This window comes from Oxyura jamaicensis, chromosome 21, assembly GCF_011077185.1.
Source record: "Oxyura jamaicensis isolate SHBP4307 breed ruddy duck chromosome 21, BPBGC_Ojam_1.0, whole genome shotgun sequence".
Taxonomy (NCBI): domain Eukaryota; kingdom Metazoa; phylum Chordata; class Aves; order Anseriformes; family Anatidae; genus Oxyura; species Oxyura jamaicensis.
Genome location: NC_048913.1, coordinates 8109109 through 8123763, shown reverse-complemented (window position 1 = coordinate 8123763; position 14655 = coordinate 8109109). Strand labels below are relative to the sequence as shown.

Below are 14655 nucleotides of genomic sequence, written 5' to 3'. Positions count from 1 at the left end.
AGTCTGCTTTAGAAATTGTTTTCCTGAAAAGCAGGTCTCCAGAGTCTTTCACCTGGTTTTAAAAACACAGAAAGAAAGGTGTCCAGTGTAAGAACTGCAGAGAAGTTCTGTTTGATTCAGAATGAGGAGCATTAATCTTATAATGTATTTTGATCATGCATGAATACACTTGCCTTTCCAAGCCTCGTTCTTCTGAACATGTATGAAAAGTGGCTAAAAGTCAGGTATTTACAGGCCTGTCTTTACATAACAGGGAAGTCTAGCACTGTGTAACAGGAGGAATTCAAGAAAAGTCCACGTTGTTCTTTACACGTAGACTGTATTATCTCTACGGACAAGACTTTGCCCTGGCTTTGTCCTTCACGCAGCACAGCTGCAACAATACACTCTCCAATTTTACCCAGTAGTGAACGCCAGCCTTATTACAGAAACATATTGTGTGGTCATTACAGAAGCATCAGAAAGAATGGTCTGAGAGGGGTCAGCTAGGAGAAGCTGTTGCTGCAGACACCGTATGTCACAACAGAAGTTTGAATGCATAACTGCTGTAGCTCTTTTCTAGTAAGCCTGCAGCCAGTTGTAGAGGGCATTCAGCCCCAGAGTGGATGGAGAAATAGGAAGGAATGAGAGCAGAAGGAGATAGCAGGACTTCCATCCCTAACCCCTATTTTCAGTCCTGCTCCTTGCCTGCTTGCTCTCCTCGCTCCAGGAATCTCTCTTCTTCACTGCTCGGTGGCCAGCTCCAACACAAGGATGGAAAGTCATTTATTTACTCAGGGAGAGAAACATGCAAATGCAATTCCTCTGAAGTGATCACCAGGAGGGACCTGAAGTTACATCTTACATGGGTATGTGCTTTAACCGCAGGCTGTTAGACAGAAGTCCCCATCAGCTACATGTTCAGAAGGATGAGCTCCATGCAGAAAGGTTTGGATTCAATACCGGACTTGGAGGCATCTGCATTCTTCATTTGACCTGGCCCTATTTCTCTTACTGGAGGAAGTGCAAACCTGATCACTCCTTGTAAATGCTCAGTAGCAGATGTGGCTAACTGGCATTTCACTGGAAGGCTACAGCTCTGCTTCCTCTTAACTACAGTGAGGTTTCTATTACAATGCTTCATCACAAAAATGGTCTGTTTGCAGCAAACATTTGTATCAAGTGACAGACATTCACAGGCAGATTATTCAGGAGTCACAGAGACATCTTCTGTCAGGGAGGGGGAGGCAACACCTCAGGGAAGTATCTCTCCCTCACTGTAAGCAAACTCGTTGATTCTGAGGAAGATACCTATATCTGAAGGTGTTATTATACCACGAAGGAACCATGAATGAGATCCAACCCATAACGGTTAGGCAGACTGGGACTCTCCAGCCAGAAAGGGATGCTCTTGAGGTCAGTATAATCCCGAGTGGCACAGAAAAGGCAGACAAAAGGTAATTGTTCACTGCCTTGAATGCAAGAGCTGGAGAGCATTAAGCAAAGCCCAGAGATGGCAGGGTGAAACGAAGGAACATGACAGTAACTGAACCTTGCTGCAAAATGTTGAGGATGTAAGAAAACTGCATGGGGTCAACAAGCAACCACATTCACAGAAGAGAAAAATTAATCAAGGACTAATAAATACAAAGATAGCACCTACAGTTCAGACACTGCACAGCACTGGAGGCAAGGCGGATATTTTTGACGTACTACCAGTACATTTTTGCCCTTACGCAGTCCTCTGAGCTTCTGATCAGATGGTGCAACGCAGCCCAAACCAAGCTGAGCTTCGCAGCAGGCCTGACAAGCCCCCCTCCTTAAGTGTGTTCACCCAGAAGAGGCCAAGAAGGTTTTCAACTCCAACCAGTTTATCAGTATAAAAAAAAAAAAAAAAAAAAAAAAAAAAAACTATAAACCCAACTTTTTAACTATAGAAAGTTCAAGGCAGTGACAGAAATGAAACGGTCTGCCCACAGATCTTCCACCTGCTGGTGCCCTAGCAGGCAGCCCTTGCTTCCAGCAAACAGTTGGGTGTCACCAAGCCTTGCCATCTCCTCTGTCCCCAGTTCTGGCTGGCTGTGCTCTGCAGGGGCTGCAGCTCCCAGCCCTCCTGCATCTCCCTTGCAGCCCAGAGCTCACCCACTAGGTCCCCAGGCAGGAACAGCTCCCCCCACCCCAAAGGACAACCTGGTCTGGCCACTTCTAAAGTGGCAGAAGGAGATTGGGAAGAGTCAGAGAAACTGAACATGCTGTATCACAAATGCTGCAGTCTAAACAGGCTCTTGACCTAGCCCAGGGCAGCAATGTTTGTGCTCCTGTACATCTGACAGCCATGACTGTCAAAATGAAGTTAGGGCTGAGGTGAGTATTGCACAAGGGCAGACTGAGTGTTGCACAGCAGGGCCAACAAGCACAGCAACGCAGGGGCGCTGCGAATGAGGAGCTACAACAGCCAGGAGCTCCTGGGTTCCAGTTCCCTTTAACAGTCATATCCAGGAATAGGTGGAAGTTGGTGTCGAAGTTGCTGGGAGGGAGATTGCCCTAGTTGAGGTAGGTGGTCACAAACAGCCTCTCTGACACACCAGAGCTGCTGCTCCTCCACCATTTGTCTGTTTTGTCATCTTGACCTCAAAAGTAAGAGTCAAGATGTGGATGGTCTTCCCCTAGCCTGCCAACCACCAAGTCATGTTGTCAAATTTATTTACTGAACAAAATTTGTAAGCAGAGGTTTACTAAACTTCCATCCTCTAGCTCAGCAGCTAGAAGATGAGGAAGGAGTTTTAACCTCACCTTAGAGTAAAGGGAGGGTTTTTCTTAAATTAATGACTGTCAAGGGAACTCACCTGTAATTAAATAATGGATCATCAGGAAATCTGGATCAGTAGGAAGCCATTATAGCCCAATGAAGATCTTCAGACCCAACTATATCACAAATTCTTCAACATTCTCTCAAAAATAATTCTATTCATTATCCCTATGCAAGACGTGGGAGCAAATCAAGCGTAAACATACAAGGGTGAAAACTAATACAGAAATAAACTTCATCACTAACAATCCATAGATAGGAGAATAATTTTTAATTTTAAAATCTCAAAGATACCCTTTTCCCCAGCATGCTTTCTGACAGTCTGAGCTGCTAAAGCTGGGTGTACCTGAAGCTGTGCAGCACACAGCCTGTCTACGTAGCTGTGTGAATTCAACTTCCAATCTGTGATCTCCAGTTTCTCCAGCAGCGTCGTTCTCTCTACCAGTAAATAAGCAATCTGTTCGCTGGCATTACTGTGAGCTATTTCAGACAAGCCTTCCTGTTCCAGCATCTCCTTGACCTCCTTCAGCTGGGCTTCTGCAAGACAAGGCTTTCTGTGAGCACAAGAAGAAAGGAAGCCCAATTCCCTGCGGATCTGCACCCCAGGTTCTCTAAACACCACGACAGCCCCAGTTTCTCCCGGAGCCCTCCAACAGCTCACAAAACTTCTAGTCTGTTCTCCTGCTTCCCAGCTCCCTTGCTCCCTCCTATTCCCCACTCTATCCTACTATGGTAGCCCTATTCCCACCATTGTGACATTGCTCGCACCCACTACCCTGCCTGTCAAGCAAGTGATAGGACCTGCTACATCTGAATTCTCCTGCCCTTAAGAGGGGTGAGTTATTATGACCATTTACCTCCACCTAGCAGCTAAGCTTCACCACCTTTTTGTCCTTGACTCTCTTACCCCCTAACACGCTTTGGTGGAAACTAAACAGATTAAAAAAGCATTGAGAGAAACCAAGCAGATGGGCAGGCAATCACATAAGCAGTTTCTTTAGAAAGAAGAACACAAAACACCGTATCACTCATACAAACAGAATTTTCCTAAGAGTTTTCCTCCACACACACACACTCCTCCAAAACCAGCTCTAATCCCACAGGCTAAGGACAACTTCTTGTTAACGCAGACCTGTTATCTGGAGGTCTCCTGTAAGATTAAAGGAGCAAAAATTCCTTTTAGAATTAAATTACCACTCACTATTTAACCCAAAGTTACAGCTAGGAAGACTCTGTACTAGGAAAAACTTCAAGATTCAATGGCTTTTGAGGTAAATAGATCGTAATGGTATTTGTTTACAGCTAGGCACTGCTGTGTTTGGGGCCACAGTTGGCTCTACTGCCCAGGTTACAAGCACTACACAGTTGTGTTTACACTTCTCCAGGTACATTGTTCAGAAGAAATGTGCAGGAAAAAAAGAAATGTAAGAGGTTTCCCATTTGGTTTGAACTCCATTTTGCAGCATGCTCAATATCATTTGTTTAAAAAAAAAAAAAAATTAAGCAAGAACCCCTCACTTTGGTTGGCAATTCATCCACCTGGAGAGCATGAGGATGCCTTCGCCTCCTTTGTGGCCATGGCAGCAACTCCTGCACTGGATCTATTAGCTTGTTAACCTAAGGAAGGGCTTTGAAAACCCCCCTATGTAAACACTGCTCATTTCTCATCAGTCTTTTCTCCAGTCATTTAATTCGTATTAAAGAGAAAAACTGCTCCCAATTTCTAGCCCCAAATAGATTATAAAGGCTTCCAAGTGCTGTAGGATGGAAATCAGGGAGTTGTGGGGTTTGTGTTGACGAGGGAGGCATAGTCACACTCCTTCACTCCTTAGGGAGCAAAACTTCAGAAGTTACGCAGAACAAGTATTTCTCATACTCTTACACAGAATACATACACAGCTCAGGACAAGCCTGCTCTACACTGTCACACACTGGATTTAACAGGGGACCTGGTGCAATCACACCCTAAGGCTCAAATCAATTGCTTGTTTCCACTCTGCACTTTGCAGCTGGCTCTGTCCAGCCCTGTGGATGGAAAACACCCTGCGGTTTCCCATTCACCCTCCCTGTGGTTATGAATTACAGCTTGTTCAATGAAGAGGTCAAGTGCGGCTCTCTTGCAGCTTTCCTGTATGAAGGAGAACAAAATATTGCAGTTTGCAGTTTAAAAATAACTGACCCCTTGCTCCATATGCCTTATGAAGAGCCCACAGCTGACGTTAAACTGAGAAACCCACATGGCCTCCAAGCTGCCTCACAGATTCCTCCCATGGTTTTGCCAAATCCCACTGATGATCCAAACTGGGGTTCTTGTACCTTCCCCTGGTAGCTGCTTTGCTTATGGACAGAAACAGGACAGCAGGTGAAAGGGACTGAACTCACACAGCTGCTCCTATATAGACGGTTTTGCTTGAAGGTACTTCCCTTGCACGCAGCCTGCAAAACTATACTACGCAATATAGATGTGGCAACAGGATCTAGAAATTTTCCACAGGCTGAAGAGGAAAAAAAAAAAGCCCACTGGTTCTTTACAAGCATCTGACAAACCCCTTCCCTATCATATCGTATGTGCCCTACCAAAGAGAGCAAATGCCTTGTACGGTCAATGCCAGACCAGTGCCCTGATGTGCTCCCACAAGCACATACCTACTGCACCTCTGCTTCTCTGGAAGCGAGCTTTGTTTCTGCAAAGGTGTCTTACCTTTGTAAAGCAAGAGAAGAAGTTTCTCCCTCTGATGCACAGAAATGTGCAATTCACAGACATCACACCCACAACAAAAGCCACGTCCTCTCATCCATGCGGAGGATGTTTAAGCAGTACAGCTGTTACAACAAACAAGCTCAGGCTATGACGATTCTTTTTGTTTCACTCCTCACATCATGGCAAGGCCCCAACAGCATCGTGTTTTACTTCTGTTACATCTGTTTTTCATAAAAGCTTTGGTAATTCTGTGCATGAGTTTTCGATCTGCCCTCCAAAAACGCTGAAGCATATCAGATGAGAACCATCAGAAATGGATTATGAAGTGCCTCGAGGAAAGGAAAAATGTCACTCTGGGCAGAGGTACCAAATGAGGTATAGCTCAGATCAATAGCTCAGTGTAAAACCAGGCACGACTGCTCTAGGCAGGAACTCTCCGGGCCTGTTCCAGGCAAGAAATAAATATATAAGCATAAACTTGCTTTTTATCATCAGAAACAGCTTTTGACAGATCAAATTGCTCACAGCAATCCTACGACCAAGCACAGCTTCTGATCTGTTTGGGTGTTTTTTTTTTTGGAAGAGGGAGCATGCTCGGCCCCCACAGCCCACCCAAGTGATGTCCCGCATTTACCCGAGTCTTTGCACCTCTTTTAGGGCACTTTCCCTTCCTGGTCTCTGAAACCAGTTCTCCCAGCTGCCACTGGCCTTCCCTGCACTCCAGATCAGGACAGATCCTGTCCACTTGCACCTCACCTCTCATGCTGATCCTCCGGCTGCACCACAGGCTTGAACCAGCCACTGTCCTCAACTACCCTTTCCCATCTGAATTCACTTCAAGCCTCCCAAAAGCTCCCTGCCGTGACCCTCTGGAGTTGCCTTACTCACATTTTTGTTTAACAATCCCAGTAGGCTGGGGTCTTCCTTTTCACAAGACCCCTTCTCCAGCCCTGTTTTGTTAAAGCCTGATCTGCAGTATCATGTCGTCCCTCCTAAAGAGAAAACAAGACAAGAGGTACAGTAAGACCCAGAGGACAACCGACCCTCAGCCTGCTCCGCACCCCGCAGGACATGGGAGGAACTTCTGGGCTGGTTTGCACAAACTCCAGGAGAAAGCAGAGGCCCATGGAACAAACATGGTGATGCAGCACTGAACTGTGCAGCCACACAGCCGGCAGCAGAGCTGCATCAGAGACCTGGAGCAGGTAAAGGACTGAGCCAGCACAGCTGCTAAGGCACAAGCACTTTCCTCACCACGCTCAGCAGCTCTGTGTCAGAGATGGCCAGTGTGTTGTTTTTTGTTTTTTGTTTTTTTTTTTTTGTAAAGGAGGAAGGATAGGTGGGGAGGAAACAGAAGGGAAAGAGAAAAATGGCAGAAATAACAAATATTCACAGAGCAAGAAATGACCCACATGAACTCCAAGAAGCTGAGTCACATCCTGCCCAGAGCCAGGGACCTCCAAGCACTCTGGAGCAATCACTGACAATGGACAACTTGAGCATCCTCTTCTGTGTCAGTCAGTACCTTCAGAGGGAAAAGCCGACACACGGACACAAACATGCAAGGACCCAGGACACAGCTTCAGAGGTATTCAGACCTCTCCAATGTGAGGCTGCTGCCAGGCACCAGACCACAAAGCATGCCTACAGCCCTCAAGCTGTCCCCCCAACAGTTTCACATCACCCTTGAAGGAGCCGGAGGTGGGATATGAAGATGATGAACTTCACTCCTGAAAGAAAGGGACTCCAGTCCTCCCTCCAGCCCCTCTCCCTGGATCCCTGGGGACATGCTGGCACATGCAGACACAGTAGTTCAGCCAGGATCCAAGCTGCTGCCTTGCACAGCCAATAATAGTGCCTGCTTATCACCTGTTGCACCCTTCCTTGGCCAGCAGCTCCCTTGCCAAGCCAAAAGGCCAGTTCCACAAGGAAGCTATCCATAAGCATCCCAAAACACACCAAGGCTGGCATCCCTCACTGTGGAGAACACCCTAGTGGAAGACAGGACTTTATTGACGTATCCGTAGCACTGGCCAGATCACTAAGCCATCAGTATGTGTTGCAGGACTGCAGCTACTGCCATCAGTAAGGCAATAACAGGTCTTAAAAAACAAAGTCTGGCAGCAACATCCCAAAATAAACTTCTCCAGAAAGCTGTCACCATCCGTGAGTCACCATCCCTGGAGGTCTTTAAAAGACGTTTAGATGTAGAGCTTAGGGATATGGTTTAGTGGAGGACTTGTTCGTGTTAGGTCAGAGGTTGGACTCGGTGATCTTGGAGGTCTCTTCCAACCTAGACTATTCTGTGTGTGATTCTGTGTGAAACCACCCCACGGCACCAAAGCGCCATGGAACCACAGGAACTCCTCCGGAATTGCAGGCTGGTAATAACTTGGTCACAATTAGGAATCCACCAACATCATGGGCACGGATCTCAGCTTCCATTTCAGTGTTAATCACTGCTCAACAGCCAAGAGAATCCTTTAAAAATGGACAAAGTTGGTAAGAGCAGAGCCACCACGAGGAAACAAATGTAAACACAGCTTTGTAGACGTTTTCATCACTTGCCTGCCACCTCGTGGGGAAGATGAGGGAAGAATCAGTAATAACATTCTCTACCGCTAGCGAAAGGTCACTGGGTCATTTCAAAGCCTTGTGCACCAGCACCCAGCAGTAAAGTACGGCTCATGGAGCCCAGAGGTGCCAGAGGACCAGATTTTCAGACAGTGCTTAAGCTCACCTATCTTTTAAACGTCACTTCACCAGACACGCTCCCTGAAATCTGCATGCTGGCCAGAGCCAAATGCTCAAAACAGCAATAAATTTCCCAGAACTCCTATATTCATTGCCCCAAATAAAGCGTGCATAACAAAGAACCTGTTCAAGCTATGCTTCTCACCCCCAGTCTCACCACTGGCCCAGGATAATACACACCACAGAAGGAAGAGCTAGTGGTAACAGCATGCTGCTAACAGCACTCGAAGCACAAGAGAAGACTCGTAAGACTGAAGAAAACCAAAAACAAAACGACCCTAGGTTTGAGAGAGAAGGAAATCATTTGAAGTGTAATAATTTGTTCTAAACAGAACAACTACACGAAAATAAGCACAAACTACAAGTTTTGAATCACTGTTGCAAACGTATTTGTGTCCTTCAAAGTTGTTTTTAAAAAATATGAGCCTTATCTAAACCAAAGCCAATGAATGGCAAAGTTGCTTCACTGGCTTCAGGAGGAGCACAGCACAGCTCAACACTCAGCTTCCGAACAGCTTAGAGTAGAGAGATGAACAGCACAATCGATTCTGTTCTTCAGGCAGCCTTTGGAAGATACTTCATGTGACAATGCAGCTACACGAGGTGAGAAACTGTCCAACTCACTGAATAAAGCCAGTGAAAGCAGACAAGAATGGCTAAGTCGATTACAAATCAATTCTAACGTTTCAGTTTCATCAACACTTCTGCCTCCCACAAAACAAGCCATGCATGCTGGTCTCACAGAACTCATTGAGAAATATATTCTTCCTGCAAAGCAGCTTTCAGCCAGCTCTGCTGGAAAACCTATAGAGCACTACCTGGCAATGCAACCCCTTGGACTGTGCTTCAGAGGGAAAGGATTACCCTGCTGCAGCTGCATCAGCTCATCTCTGAGGTGCTCGTTTTCTTTCTCATACTGCGTGATGATGTTGTCCCGTTCCTCTGTCAGGTTATGGACATGGCCCACGTAGCTTTCCACCTAGGAATCAAGAAAACATCCCTATGCTTCAGCACACTTACAAACAGCTCAGAAACTTACTCGTCAGCAAGTTACTCTTGAGCTCCCTTCACCGCCAAGATTTATGGGATAAACTCAACCATTTGCAGAACACTACACGTGCGATTTTAGAATCTGGGGACGTTTTGGTAGGGAGGTAGCCTTTCAACTAGAAAAGCCCCATTTCTTTCTTTTCTTTTTTTTTTTTTTTTTTTTTTTAAATAGGTCTTATCAGAAGAGACACAGAAAAGCTCAACATTGGGCAGCAACGCAGGCCTGGCACAGCACCACGAGCCCGAGCCGGCCTTAAACCAGATCTACCAGTGGGCGCAGGGGACGTGCCCGACCATGGCACACGCACCGGCCCTGCTCTCCGGGCGGCTTTTTGGCGTGGGGACCGGAGGCCAGCTGTCGGGAGCGCACAGGCCCGAGGCCCGCTGACGACAGCCGGGCCGTGCGCTTGACAACGGGGCCGAGAGAAAAGCGCCTTCCAGCCGCGATCGCGCCCCGTTACACGCCGCGGGCACGGGAGGCGAGAGGTAACGGCGGCCCCTCTGCCGGGAGCCGGCCCTTACTTCTCTCAGCTCCTCGGCCCGCCGCCGCTCGAGGTCTCCGAGCCGGGCCTCGGCTCGCCGCAGCAGCCGCCGGGCCAGGCCCAGCTGCTCCTTCGCCGAGCCGGCGAGATCGGCACCCTCCGCCTGCAGCCAGCGGCGGACGAACTCCGCCGGCGCCTCCGCCTGCGGGAGAACCGAGACGGGCCGTAAGCGGCGGGCGGGGCGCCGCGGACCCGGACGCTGTCGGGCAGGCCCGGGCGCCCCGCGGGTACCCCCCCGGCACCCACCGGAGCGGCCGCGGCCGCATCCATGCGGCACGGGCCCGGGCCCCGCCACGCCCCCCCGTACGGCGGGCGCCATGGCAACGGGGGGCGCAGAGCGCGACGCCGATTGGCTGGGGGAGCCGTCACTGAGGCCGGAGAGCGAGAGGCCCGCCCCCCGAGCAGGCCCGCCCCCCGAGCAGGCCCCCCGAGCAGGCCCCGCGGGGTCCCGTCTGAACGGCCCGGCCGGCCCCGGCAGCGAGGCCGTGCCTCGGCAGATCGGGGTGAGAGCCCGCTCCCGCGGCACGGCACGGCACGCGCGTGAAACAGGCCCCAGGCGTCCCGCGGCACGAGGCCGGGGGGACGAGAGGCCGGGAAGAGCGGCACCACCCCGGCGGTGCGTGAATGAACCAATCCCGGAGCCCTCAGGGAGCAGGGCTCAGGGCCGGGCCTGCAGCGGCCGGGTGTACGCGGTGGCCTCGAACCTGCTGCAAAACATGCGCCGGAGCTGAAGCTCGATGCCTGCCCCTCGTGGTCCTGTGAGCTCTCGAGGTCTTCATCCAACTGCTGCTTGAAACAGGGCCACCCCGGGTCGGGACTGCTGGGGCTCAGCCCGAGTTTTCCCTCTCCACAACTCCACCACCTCCTGAAGCGGCAGCAGGCACCGTGCAGGGAATCCCGCAGCAGCGTCCCTGCGAGTCCAGTGATGCAGCCCCACCATGGACTTCTGCAGGATCAAGAGGTGGTGCCTGGGGCTTCCCTCCTTCATAACCCCCTCACAAAGAGCAGAATACTAAGATGACATTTGTTGCACTTTTCCCAGCACTTGTTCTAACTACTTCAAGGGTACGCTTAATTTACTTGGACATAACTTTATATATTCTCACCTTTGCCAGCCCATCTCTGTTTGTAAGTGCAAGACTCAAAATAAGGCAACAGAAACCTCTAAGCTAGCAGGACTACCTATTCATATTGATTATGCACCGAAAGATTTAAACCGGCAGCTTTCAGAGTGCACGAGCACATACAATACATGTGCAGTACGTTCCGTCTTTTCCTAAGCACTTTCCCTTCTTGGACTTTCACAGGTACTTTTCACATCTGATCACAGTCTCCATTTCAGTTGCAGGTTGGAAGGGACCTTAAAGATGAGATGATCCTCACCTTTGGAGAGGACTCAGTGTGAGAATTGCACTACTGTGCATTATTTTCTTTGTTTACAGAATTACAGTAAATTTCAAGGAAAGTATGCAAGAAAGCACACGTTGGACAACAGTAGATATGCAATTAAATTTATTGTTTCTTTTTTTTCTTTAGCTCTGTAATTAATGGCACATTTAACCAGCTTATAAGCATACATTCCTCACGCTTACAATAAGCAATCATATGGAAGCAGTATTTAGGGAAAATCAGGAATCCCACAGCTCTAACTGGCTCCCACTTTAACTCTATCCCAACAGCTAACAAGTACTTTCCTCCCAAGGCTGATCACTCTAACCACCTGTTCCCAAACTTGACACCACCACTTATGCTCTGTGCCACACATCCCTTTCCCTTTATGCCCCCCAGCAATCTGGTAACACCCACGCTGGAAAGAACACCACTGAGCAAAGCTGCTTTAAGGACACCATTTCGGTACCTATTTGGCTGCTCTTTTGCTTTTAAGAGTTTGCTTTTAAGAGCCACTCTCCAGTTCCTCTCAGCTCAGCTTGAACAACAGCACTTCCTACAACAGGTGCCAATTCGCAACAGATACTCAGGAGAACTCAGCTCAAAGACAAAAACCACAACTGCAGCAACTGCTACCATTTCTGCCCTGAAAAGTGTTTGTAGGCAGAGTTCTTGAAGCGTGGGTCCACAGGATCCATCTCACAGCAACAGATGCTCTCCAGCATTGCCCGTTGTTACCACGATGGTCTCCTTCCTTTTTGCCACACCGCTTTCACCATCCACTTTCAACACCAGCCAATTGCCAGCACTACAGTTCCACTCCAGTGTGTACCAGAACATATTTTCTGCAGAGCTCCGTTCCTTCCATCCAGCATTTCAAAAAGAAACTTTGAAGAGGCAGATTCAGAAAAATCGTTTATAGACATATGGATACCATTTCTCCACCTCCCAGTTCCCCCAGCCCATGGGGCAGAAATACAGCAATGTGCCCGTTCCTTTTCTACAAACTAAAACAATTTAATGCATCATCCTTTGGAATGTCTTCACTTCTGTGTATTTTACTTTTTCAGAGCAATCAACAATAACCATCACCAAGCTGTAGAAAAGTAGACAGTTTTGGACGGCAGCCTTTTCCATAGCGTGATTCTGTTTACCTGGAATAGAGAACTGCTCCAGTTCCACTCCCTCTCTAGTATAATTTAATTTAATTCATTCAGAGCTGAACCTCAGATTTTCTTCTCTATAAACGAGGTATGTTGGCCCTGAAGATAGCTCACTATCTTTTCCTCTATTTCCATGCCTTGCGCTATTTCTTCATCAGAAAGAGACAATGGAGTCTGTGAATCTTTGGTTACAATAATAACAGAGGTTCTCCGTGACTCCAGGATATTTGCTACAACCACCTGGTGACGATATTTCTCCAGAGCCTTCAGTGATTTATCAATTAAAATCAAGGGATCTGTCTCCAATTTAAAGGAAATAACAAAAGCCTCCGGAGCCCATTCTTTGACAAGAGGCGACAGCATTTTTGGCACCATCTTCATTGTGATCTACGTTAGGAAAACACAACAAAAAAAGTTTCAGTAAAAACTTAACAATGTGTTTTAATGAGAGATAAGGACAGAAACACGAGGACTAAGGAAATTCTGCCTTCACATGACTTCTACATTGGGAGATTTTTCAAGACCGCATTTTATCAGATCTCACCAAACAAGGTAAAACTTCACTAGCACGCACTGAAAAACTAGATTCAAATACCTGTCTGCTATTCACAACAATCAGGGTGTTCTTAGGCAATGAAACTGTAACCGCATCAACATGCTTCTCTTATTTAAGTGCTGAAGAACTTAAGTGTAAGCAGAGGAAGATTAGTACAGACTTAAAACTGCAAGATACTGTGTCCAAAATCCACCTTATCAAGGCTTAACTCTTCTTTCTATTAACTCTTTTAAGGTACATGAGGCATATATATGCCAAAATACAGGGGAGAAAGGGAAGGGGGGGCATAGTAGCCTTTTTATTCAACTTCTCAACCTCTGGGCCTGTCACTGGATTCAGGCAGGATCTTATTTTTTCCTACATTAAGGATTAAAAAAAAAAGACCAGCAACTCATTAAAATATAAATTAAACTAAACCAGCAGAACAAATTTGGTATTTGTTATATACAAAACTCCAGATCCACCTGTTCCCATAGGTAAAAGGGGCCTGGGCACCAGAGACATACGCTACACCATTTACTGCGGGAAGGGTAATAACCATAAACGCAGATCATTCTAGGACAGGACTGATCCTGCCATGCCCTCTTATCTGTGCCCACCACACAGCCCCACTGCTTCTTTTGCAGCAAAGCTCAAAGAGGCAGCTGGGGAACCAACAGAGGAACTTAATCTAGGCAACAATTCACCTCTAAGACAACCAAATAAAAAACCCAGCCTGGTGCAAGGGATGGAAAAAAAGCAATGCAACTCCACTATCTTCAGGGGCTGCTGCTCCCACGGAAATGCACCCTCGCATTCCCAAGGAAAATGCACGTTTTTGGCCAAGGAGCTTTTGCTTTGTGACCTCTCCCAGGTCTTATTCAGTCATCCCCCAGCCATGCCCACCCTGTCAGGATACCGGCACCACCAGGGCACTCGGAGGGGACTATGAGGCTGCAGATGGGGGCGGCCAGGCCCAGGGGTGCCTCACCTGCAGCGGCCCCTCCGAGGACTGGATCTTGTGCTCGGGCATCTCCGAGGCGGGGATGTAGAAGTCGGACACGGCAGCTGCCAGGTAAAACATGACGCTGGAGCCTGCGAGAGACAACAACCGCCGGCACTCACCGCCGCTCACCTGCACCGAGCTGCCAGGCCCTCTCGCACCGACTACGACCCCCGGGGACCGACCGGTTTCCAGCCCCCCTCACACCAAGCCCAGCCAGGCCTGTGCCCGCGGGCCTCCCTCACGATCCTTCCCCCCGCCGCCTCCCAGCGCTGCCCGGAGCGGCGCTGCCGCCGCCCGCCCGGGGCTGGCCCCCTCGCACCGACCCCCCCCCGGGTACCGAAGGGCGCCAGGGCGCGGGCGGCGGCTCGCAGCAGCGCCAGGTACTCGGCCAGCCCGGTGAACTCGATGGCCAGCAGCGCCCCGCTCTCGGCGGCGCGCCGGTACTCGCGGAGGGCGGGCAGCAGGCCGGGCAGGGCGGACGGCTCGGCGGCCACGCCGGGCGGCGGCCCGGGGGTGAGGCGGAGCGCGTCCAGCAGGGCGGGCCCGGGCGGCGGCAGGGCGCGGGCCCAGGGGAAGGCGGAGCGGGCGCGGTGCAGGAAGCAGACGCCGTACCCGGCGCCCACCAGCCGCTCGGCCGAGGCGGCGCCGCGCCGCCCGCTGCTGAAGTTCTCCAGGAAGCGCACGGCGCGCGCCTCCAGCGGCACCTGCGTGCCGCCCGACGTCACCA

At 49.4% G+C, this 14655-nt stretch overlaps 2 protein-coding genes across 2 annotated transcripts in view; both read right to left on the bottom strand.

Annotated features, from left to right (window-relative positions):
• Positions 1–10105, bottom strand: part of CCDC30 (coiled-coil domain containing 30) — a 39237-nt gene extending 29132 nt beyond the window's left edge. The window contains exons 1-3 of the mRNA XM_035344957.1: positions 10082–10105; positions 9816–9977; positions 9108–9222 (exon numbers count right to left, since the gene is read on the bottom strand). Of these exons, the coding sequence (XP_035200848.1) occupies positions 9108–9222; positions 9816–9977; positions 10082–10105 (301 nt within the window). The remainder of the gene's footprint in view (positions 1–9107; positions 9223–9815; positions 9978–10081) is intronic.
• A 1225-nt stretch (positions 10106–11330) lies between these two features.
• Positions 11331–14653, bottom strand: PPCS (phosphopantothenoylcysteine synthetase; the record flags this gene model as incomplete). Its single annotated transcript, XM_035344955.1, has 3 exons — positions 11331–12774; positions 13914–14017; positions 14266–14653. Coding segments are annotated over 3 exons (816 nt in total), but the record flags the coding sequence as incomplete, so codon positions are not given.
• Between the last annotated feature and the right edge of the window lie 2 nt (positions 14654–14655).